Genomic DNA, 10,507 nt, shown 5'->3' on the forward strand with positions numbered 1-10,507 from the left:
GGGTATATCCGTCTAAAGGGTAGACGAATTAAATATGTCACCCTTTACATAATAAGACAAAGTGGTGATATTTCACTCATTACTGGTTTTATCGGGAAAGTAGCAAATAAGCCCCAAACGTTTGTTACTACGTGCAAATTAGCCCCATAACATTTTATACGTGCAAATTAACCTCATTAGTTATACCCGATGTGCAATTTGCCCCAATTAGAGATATCCGAGTAAATTTCTCGCCGGAAAATATTGACATGGCACCGGAAAGACGTCTAGGGTAGATTAAAGAAATAATAAATTAAAAAAAAAAAAAGAATTATCACCGTCACTTTTATCCCTCGTTGCTTCCTCCCTCTTCTCTCCCACTCTCATATATTTTAAGCTCCTTCCATCCGATCCATTTTTTCTATTTTTTTCATCACAATTTTGTTGTTTGTTGTCGTAGCCTACACTAATAATTCTCATATATCATCCACCATTTTTGTAATTAAAGTCTAGCAAGTATCATAAAAATTGAAATTTGGGGAAAATTGAGTTTATGCACAGTACATTTATATACCGCCATTTTTACACGGTTTGAGCTCGAAAATTAACAATGGCGATGAAGAAGATAGGAAGCAATAAACAGACGTAAGAAATAAAAATAATGGGGTTAATTTATTATCAAAAGGCGAAAGAAGGCGGTAAGAACTAAAAATTAACAATGGCGATGAAGAAGATAAGAAGCAATAAATTGAAATATGCCAATATTTAAAATCACGTTTTTTTTAATTTATTATTTAATTTAATCTATCCTAGTCATCTTTCCGGTGAAACATCAATATTTTTCGGCTAGAAATTTACTCGGAAATCTCTAATTGGGGCGAATTGCACATCGGATATAACTAATGGGGTTAATTTGCACGTATAAAATGTTATGGGGCTAATTTGCACGTAGTGGCAAACGTTTGGGGCTTATTTGCCACTTCCCCGCTTGTTTTATTATAAAAAGTGGTATGAAAATTGAGCTGTTTACAACGTTTACAACTTTAGACGGATAGTGTCCGTTTAAAGCGAGAATTTGGGCAAGACGAGAGATCTGGTGGGAATATTCGGGAGTTTGTGATTGCGAGGAAGATAAAGGTCCGTCCAAACTCTGTGTGCTCTCTAGGACTCAATCCAACTATAAATACACAAGTAATATTACGTAACTCAAGTCATCCCCACCAATTAACTTTGATTAAGAACATCCTTATTTCCAATCAAAATCCAATTATACTCTTCTCTATTTATTTATTATTCGACCCACCATCCTTTCTTCCCCTTCCTATCCACACCGACACCTTCAAGTTTGAATCCCTGACAATTCTTTGTTGGGGGCATTCTTCTATTTTCCAATCCCCCATTAAATTATCAGGTTTGCTTTTCTATGGATCTTTGCTTCTTTGTTGATTTGCTGGTTGATTACATATGTTTTGATTGTTGCATGAGGTGGGAAATGTGATATTTACACCATCCAATCTCGGTATATCATCCTCTCACATGCAACATGTAGAGTCCATAAGACTCGGTACCACCCGGTGCTGTCATCTCATTTTCTGCGTGATTTTTTTCAATGATGGTGTTTGATCTTAATGGATTTTAATAAAGTTGGGATCTTTGAGCTTAATGTAATGTAAATGGATCCATTATTTTGTTAAATTTATATACTTTCAGTTAGATGATACTCATATTTATATGCTTGTTTTGGGTATTACTGATCACCAGGTAGTAGCACAACTCAAAAAGAGTCAAAATGAAGGCTTTGATTCTTGTTGGAGGGTTTGGAACAAGGCTCAGGCCATTTACACTCAGCTTTCCTAAGCCTCTCGTCGATTTCGCTAACAAGCCCATGATCCTTCATCAGGTTCCATTCTCAACTAGACCTTGGCTTTATGGATTTCATGTTTTGATCAATGTGTCCGACTTAACTAATTGTAAAAATTGATCCTTTGTAAATATGTGACATTTCATATAATTTTCTTTTCGATGTTAAGATCTGGTAATTGGTATTAGCTCATGGTTTTACTTTCCCGCGATTCTTGTATGTGACGGTCTCATACAAATTCGTATGCATTGGTTTCAAATATTAAAACAGTCCGATACAAGTATTTTGTGATCGTAATTTAAGAAGTTGTTCTGTTTGTGGAATGATGGAATTGCAAAAATAGGTTACCTGCAATTTCTGATGATGCTGCCGTTTTCGCAGCATTTGGAGAACAATCTGAATTTTTCCTCATAGTTACTTTAAAAATTTTCTCAGATAGAAGCTCTGAAGGCTGTTGGGGTTACCGAAGTGGTTTTGGCTATCAATTATCAACCAGAGGTACTTTATGTTCAAGATCTTGGTTGCATATGACTCTTATTATAAAAATAAATACGAGTATATAAACCGTTGCATCTTTCAACAGGTGATGTTGAACTTCTTGAAGGACTTTGAGGCCAAGCTTGGGATCAAAATTACTTGTTCCCAAGAGACGGAACCTATGGGTACTGCTGGTCCTTTGGCATTGGCTCGGGACAAACTTATTGATAATTCTGGCGAGCCTTTTTTTGTTCTCAACAGTGATGTAATCAGTGAGTACCCCCTGAAAGAGATGATAGAATTCCACAAAGCTCACGATGGTGAGGCTTCAATCATGGTCACAAAGGTACTTCCATCTGACTTTCTTTTCAATTCATCTTTAGATTTTTGTTCGGTGTTATCATTAACAACATTACATCATCCTAGTACCTCAAAGGTTCTTGCCCATGGATAGGGATATGGGTGTTATGTAAACAACCTTACCTATCTGTTTAAATAATCTAAATACACAGAGGTTGTTTTTGCATGACCCGTAATGAAAATTGCTGTTGCTATTGCCGTGACCCGCCGTTACTTGACTATAACCGCAGACTGTTTAATGAGCCATTTTGCTCTATTTCATTATATTCTAAAACCAAAGAATCAGCAATTCTTCGGCTTTACTGAAATTGAAATCTTAAGCTTTGTGTTTCATCAAACAACTAAAATTCTCATAATCTGATAGGTTGATGAGCCATCAAAATACGGTGTTGTTGTGATGGAGGAATCAACTGGAAAGGTTGAGAGGTTTGTCGAGAAACCTAAACTATTTGTAGGCAACAAGATCAATGCTGGGATTTATCTATTGGACCCATCTGTTCTTGACAAAATTGAACTTAGACCTACTTCAATTGAAAAAGAAGTCTTCCCGAAAATTGCAGCCGAGAAAAAGCTGTATGCTATGGTTCTACCTGGGTTTTGGATGGACATTGGACAGCCAAGAGATTACATCACAGGTCTCAGGCTCTACCTTGATTCACTGAGGAAGAAATCATCACCCAAATTGGCCAGTGGGGACCACATTATCGGAAATGTGTTGGTTGATGAAACAGCAAAGATAGGAGAAGGGTGTCTGATTGGGCCGGATGTTGCAGTTGGGCCAGGCTGTGTGATTGAGTCAGGGGTTAGACTATCTCGCTGCACAGTCATGCGTGGGGTTCGGATCAAGAAACATGCTTGCATCTCTAGCAGCATTATCGGGTGGCACTCTACTGTAGGGCAGTGGGCACGTGTAGAGAACATGACTCTTCTCGGAGAAGATGTCCATGTTTCGGATGAGGTTTACAGTAATGGCGGAGTTGTGTTGCCTCACAAGGAGATCAAAACTAGCATTCTGAAGCCTGAGATCGTTATGTGAGCGTGTTCGCCCCAAATTCCCATCGGTTCAAGCCATGATCACCTCCAGGATATGGTAGATTACTCTATCGAGGTTGTAATTTATTCAGATTTCGGAATGTGTTATTCGTATTTTTGTGAGTTGTTAGTTTCAATTGCCAGCATAGTTTGTGTGAGTTTTAGCATTTTTTTAAAAAGAAGATTTAGCAGGGTCTGCTGTGGAGTGTGGACCGTGTATGTTATTATCTCAATACTCATTCCCCATCTTCCCCACTCCAAACATACACCAAAATAAGTGTACATAGAGAAAATTATTGTATTGGTTCATTTGTATTTATTCAACTAAATTGATTTGGTGATAATCTAATAATGTACGTTTGTTCTCACTTTTTTGGTCAATTCCGATTCATGGTCAAAACAAGAGAGTATTTGGGTGATTTGTGTATTAAGCTACTTTTCGATCTCAAATTTTTTTTTATTTTTTTTTATCTAGATATATGTTTTTCTAGAATAATAAATTTTTGAGTGCAAAAGAGAATATTAAGGTGAATTTGGGCATACCTTTTTCTTCAAAAAATATTTTACCTAAAAATAAAAAATGCATTTACTTACCTGAAATTTTTTAATTTACATTGCGAAAGAAAAAAAAATCTAAGGGCTCGTTTGGTTGATACGGGAATTACATTGACGTGTTAATTTGCAATGCACGAGAGTTTAATTCCTACATTAAAATAAGTGTACGTAGGGAAAATTATTGTATTGGTTCATTTTATTATAAAATATGTATAGTGGATGACCATTATACCCTTACATTCCCAACCATTGTATCTATTCCCAACCATTGTATCTATTCATCTCCTTATCCTTTAGAAACCATTGTTACCTTTCACCAAAAGATCTCTTTGTATTCTTTATATATATGCACATGTACATGGAATAATATACAATAACAATGCTCACTTTCTCTTATATTGTTCTCTCTATTTATATTATCTTCTCTTATCAAATTAGAATTATAAAACGTTATCAGCACGATTCTCTATTCAAGATTGATGACAAATTTGGGAGAACCATCAAATTTAGGTTTATTGCAAACTTATATTTATTCAACTTTGATTTCGATTCATACTTAACAATTCTACCAAATTAATTTGTAAGTATTTCTATCTATACTAAATTTATATTATTATGATTATGATACATTTTTTTTTTTGTATGTATTCACTTGTATATTTGAATTCATTTGTTCACATAATCATTTCATGCACATAATCATAATGTTTAAACGTAGTTAAAACATTTTATATTCCATAGTAGATGTGCGAGGTATATATATTTTTCTTATGCATGAGTCAATATTTTGTTGCCTCGAAATCGATGATGATCGAATGCTTAGGAGCACTATGTGATTGTTGTATTTGTTTGGAGAATAATAGAACCTTTAAATATATTTGTCATGTGTGAATTATAACGTATATGATATTTTAAGATCATGTCTAACTGATATTATTCATTTGCATCTTTGAATCTATATTCAAAAATGTTAGTAATTCGACAATCTTTGATTTTTTTTGAATTTCGGTATAACTATTAATGATTTTTAATTTGCAAGGTAATTCATATATGGGATCATCTTAGCATGTTTTTCGCATTAACATTGTTAATTAATTGACGAGTTTTCTATTGTCCAACGACAATTTGGGTTTTGATAATAAATATTGGTCACTATTTCTCAATCTTTAATTGTTTTATAAATTCCTCCAGTTTTTATTGGTACATTACTCTTATATATCTTTATTAATGACTTGTTATATTGACCAAATTATTTTGTCCATTTGATTCACATGTTAAATTATAATGCGGTTTGTGTAAGTAAATTAGCATTTGCTTTCACATAATTCCATCGTTGCGACATATTTATCCTCTTCTTTGCTAATTATGTTCATGTAACATATTGCATTTGTTTGATAGAGGGCTTTAATCATTAATCGTGAGAATTAAGTATGTGACTTGCAGTATGTTATATTAGTAACAACATGATTTCATTCGTAAAATTTTATATGACGCGCCTCCTTGGTATCCGTGGTATATTGTGCATTAAAGTTTATATCTAGTTGATTTCTATGCAACTTACTTTGGAAATTATGATTACACATTTTGATTACGTTATATGAATTTTGTTTAATTGTAAGTGGCCAGAAGTTCGCATATAAATGATAGTGGCCAGAAATTCACAACTGTGATTGTATGAACTATATTTGAGTTTAAAATGGCTAAAGCTGTCTTTATTAAAGAAAAATTATTTCGAAATTGATTTCATGTTCGCCTTTAGTTGAACAAATTAATGAAATCTGATTGAAAAGTCATAAATCCTGTCCAACTAAATCTGATCCATTCCCAATAGTGAATGTGATATCTCATAAATACTCTACCTGAAGTAGAGATAGAAGGCGTGGTTTAAGAATGAGTCTAATTAAAGATGCGGCCTTAATTGAGCCGAATATTGTGGCATTTGGTGAGCCAAATAAGAAATCCTTAATGAGCCTAATGATGCGACATTTATTGAGCTAATTTCGTCCACCGTTGAAATAAAATATCTCATGAAAGTAAATATCTCATGAAAAGTCATGTGAGACTCATATACGCTAAACGTTTGGTATGAGGAATACTATATACGAGTTAAAATTTGAAATTCATACGATGACCTGAAATTCATGGTATTTACAAATATTCAAACTATGACCAGAAGTTCATTGTGTTTATAGATATATATTGAAATTGAGACCGGAAGTTCATAGTGTGTACAAATTTTTCACTTTTCATTTAATGAATATATTTTGAGCAATATTAACTCGGGATTATACATGGATATTTGCAAAATATGAGATACTCTTAAAACTTGAAAACCATATCAAACCGATTCAATATCTTTCCTTGTAACGAATGAGATATCATGTTATGAGGATGGAATTATTTTATCTTTCATAAAAATAATGTAGTCATATCGACGCATTATATATGGTGTAAGTGGCTTAAAACAGTTTATTGTGAAATCTTGTTTCACATGTGGCTCGGCAAACTAATGAGATAATATCGTCGTGGGACTTGTCCTATTGGTTACCATCATTATTCCTTGAAGTGCATATGGAATTGCCCGCAAAATATATTTGATTGGACGAAATATACCAACGATAGTGGTTAAGTATGAGCATGTAGATATTTTCATGAGTTATGTGTTCATTTGAAAACACTGCTTTTTCCCACCAGAAGTGGATATTACTTCACTCTTGGAATAAAAGTGATAATTTGATCAACTTATGATATATTATGAAGTAATTGGCTGAATAATACAAATAATTTGAAAGTTGTTGAATATTGCATCACCCCTAAAGAGAATAATTGATTCGTAAGTTGGATTATAATCAATTTACATGAATGTGTATGTCATCATTATATATTGATAATTATAATTGTTGATCTTATGATAAAATTATATATCACAAAATACTCAAAGAGTAATATAGTCATGTTCCCTGAAGGAATATTGATGAGTCTTGCCTACATGTATGAGACACTTGTTGTGTCCTATGTCACATCATTTATCTGGCCAGATATGAAATTTTTATTTTGAGTTTATATGATACGAATATTACTAACTAGATGATTAGCATGAGGAATTATAGCAACTTAAAATGCGGCGTGTGATGAAGTTTTTGAAACACGGCCAATGCTTATGAAATTGACACAGATTCTGAGCAAAAGGATAAAGTCGACATGAAATGGTTAGATGTGACAACTAAGACCATCCGGGTTCATATTATACCCGTTTTCATAAACCCGGAGTTTATCATAAAGAAAGATAAGTGCTGAAATTCTCTCGGGTAGAAATTTTATTAAAGGCAAGCCACTACACTAAGATTGAGTATATGTGATGTTGGAGATCTAAGCACTACTCGGAGTTGAATAAATAACTTAAATGTTCATGTATGGATTGACGCTATATTGAAGTGGCTTATAGTTGCATATTGAATTTTTCGAGTAGTTCTCGTGATTAAAAATCACATTTTGATTATTATATGTAATCGATGATATCCTGAGTTGGGCATTGTGATTCAGCACATATAAAATCCAATTGCATTATATGTTACTCCCCACAATATTTTGTTATTGTACAAAAATGCCCTTGTGAAATCTCATCGATGATATGAGAAATTGATGTCTAAGGTGGTTATGATAAATTTTGGACTATATATTGGTTATAGTTTTTACCACCTTAGGGGGAGAAAAGTGAGTTAAAAGTTGGTAGAAACAAATATGGAATGATTATCGTGATAAGTTCAGATAATGTTATACATCAAATTCATTGAGTAGAGGTTTTGAATTTGATATAACAAAAAAAAATATTTTTTACCAGATTGATACATATACACCTGAAGTGTAATTCAATAAAAGTCAAGATGAATTGACGGTTCCACTATGAAAATGAAATAGATGATAAATAGCAAGATGAAGCAGTTTGTATGAAATAAGAATGCTATATTTGGAGTGTTCCTGAAGTGACACAGATATCTGAATGATAATAGATGGCCTAGATAAATATAATGGTACCAAATATATATTCAGATTCAGATATCATTGAACAAGATCTTGATATTATCAAAAGATGATAAATTATATCAATATATATATATATATATATATATATATATATATATATATATATATATATATATATATATATATATATATATATATATAGATGAGTTCTTATAAGTCCACAAATTTGGTTGAGTCCCTAAGTCCTAATCTTAGCCAATCATTTTTTGAGTGTAACTTGATTTTATGAGTGTAACTTTAGTGTATGAATGTAACTTTAATACTTTATGAGTGTAATTTTAATTAAAATTTGACATTTTTTATATAAAAATTTGAATTTATGTTATACATCTTTATTTTGTATATAAAAATTTGAATTTATGTAATTTTAATCATTGATGTAATTTAACACTTTTGAATTTATGTAATTTTAACGATTTGTGTAATTTCAACACTTTATGAGTGTAACTTTACTACTATACAAGTGTAACTTTAATATTTTAAGAATGTAACTTTAATATTTTAAAGTCATTTTTTATGTAAAAATTTAAATTTATGTAATTTTTATTATAGATTATTTTTTGATAATTTTAATACTAAATCTATGTAACTTAGTCATTTACGAGTGTAACTTTAGTTTGATACGAGTGTAACTTTAGTCCAAGAGATGTGTAACTTCAGTATTGCACAAGTGTAACTTTAGTCTGATACGGGTGTAACTTTAGTCCAGAGTACAACTTTAGTCCAATTAAAGTGTAACTTTAGTCCGACAGAAGTATAACTTCAGTATTGCACGAGTGTAACTTTAGTACTGCACGGGTGTAAATTTAGCCAAACCTACTTGTGCACAAACATGACCCCCACCACCACCCTCCTTTCTCACCGACCACCACAACACGCACCCTACCGCTTCTGGGCACCATCTATAACTTCTTCAATTGAAAAAAAACGTAAAAAAGCATAGATCTGGCCACGACCATCGTCCTTTATCGCCATATCTACACCCCACCACCACTAAAACATGATGTAAGATTAAAAAAAAAAAAAAAAGTCGCAGCCACCGCCGCTCTTTCTCTTTCTCTCGTTTTTAAAAAAAAAACGCCACCAACTCACAAAAAACCGAGATCTGAAAAGGATCTTTAAAAAAAAAAAACGATCCTCAAAACGCCGCCACCACCGCTCTTTCTCTTTCTCTCGTTTTTCTCTTTTGCCATAAATAACCAACAACCACCACCACCATTGCCTAAAAACGCCGTCTGCTTCATTTATCTCTCCTTTCTTGCCAAACTTCCCCACCGGTGCTGCAAATCCTCCACCAAACCGAGATCTGCGACAAAAACGAAAAAAAAAGAAAAGAAAAACACGGATCTGAAAAGAGGAGAAAATGGGAAGAGGAAGGGCAGTGGCGGCGGCGGTGGGTCGTCGTGGTGGAGGAGATGTGAGAAGATGACTAGTGGCATAGTGCATAACGTGGTGGCGGCGAGGTACAACCGAGTTGGTGGATGAAGATTAAAGGGAAAGAGAATAGGAGAGGAGGAGAGAGAGAGAGAGAGAGAGAGAGAGAGAGAGAGAGAGAGAGAGAGAGAGAGAGAGAGTTGGGGAGGCAGTGAAATGAGAGTGGGAGATGTAAGATGTTAGGGTTTGTTGGCTTTTATATCTCATCCCTTTATTTTGATTTAATCTCAACCATTCATTTATTAGATCTAAGGGCTTGTATGAGGACTCAAGGACTCACTCTAAAAGGGTGGACTTATAGGATCCTATATATATATATATATATATATATATATATATATATATATATATATATATATATATATATATATATATATATATTTTTGCGCGATATCTTATGGACTCGTAATGGGGATCTTCTACTTAAGTCCATTTTAATTGTCGACATATAATCATTTATTAAATGAGCTCATGGACATGAAGTCCATACATTGACCTGAGGTCAATATATGTTATGAATCTTGGAAAATAAACTGTACAGTTGCATTATTGAGTCATCACCATGTGCATTTAGAGATAAGTACATTATGTTGGAGCTTGTTTCCTCCACAATTAGTGTGATAACATTTATAAATCTCTTATAGGTTCTCAAGGGTATACTTAGTATTTTATCAGTTGATTAACGATTACTTAATAACGGTTGGCTTGCTAGAAGTTTGACGTTATTATCATTCTGATGGCGGTGATCAACTGGTCCCTAAAAGT

General features: G+C 33.3%; 1 protein-coding gene across 1 annotated transcript; it reads left to right on the plus strand.

The window, feature by feature from the left end:
- Window positions 1–1,142: 1,142 nt before the first annotated feature.
- Window positions 1,143–4,077, plus strand: LOC141605039 (mannose-1-phosphate guanylyltransferase 1). Its single transcript, XM_074423665.1, has 5 exons — window positions 1,143–1,390; window positions 1,741–1,879; window positions 2,276–2,338; window positions 2,424–2,663; window positions 3,042–4,077. Exons 2-5 carry the CDS (start codon window positions 1,769–1,771, stop codon window positions 3,711–3,713), a joined length of 1,086 nt encoding a protein of 361 aa, XP_074279766.1. The 5' UTR covers window positions 1,143–1,390; window positions 1,741–1,768; the 3' UTR covers window positions 3,714–4,077.
- The last annotated feature ends 6,430 nt before the right edge of the window (window positions 4,078–10,507 follow it).

The sequence above is a fragment of the Silene latifolia genome, chromosome 1, assembly GCF_048544455.1.
Source record: "Silene latifolia isolate original U9 population chromosome 1, ASM4854445v1, whole genome shotgun sequence".
Classification (NCBI taxonomy): Eukaryota; Viridiplantae; Streptophyta; class Magnoliopsida; order Caryophyllales; family Caryophyllaceae; genus Silene; species Silene latifolia.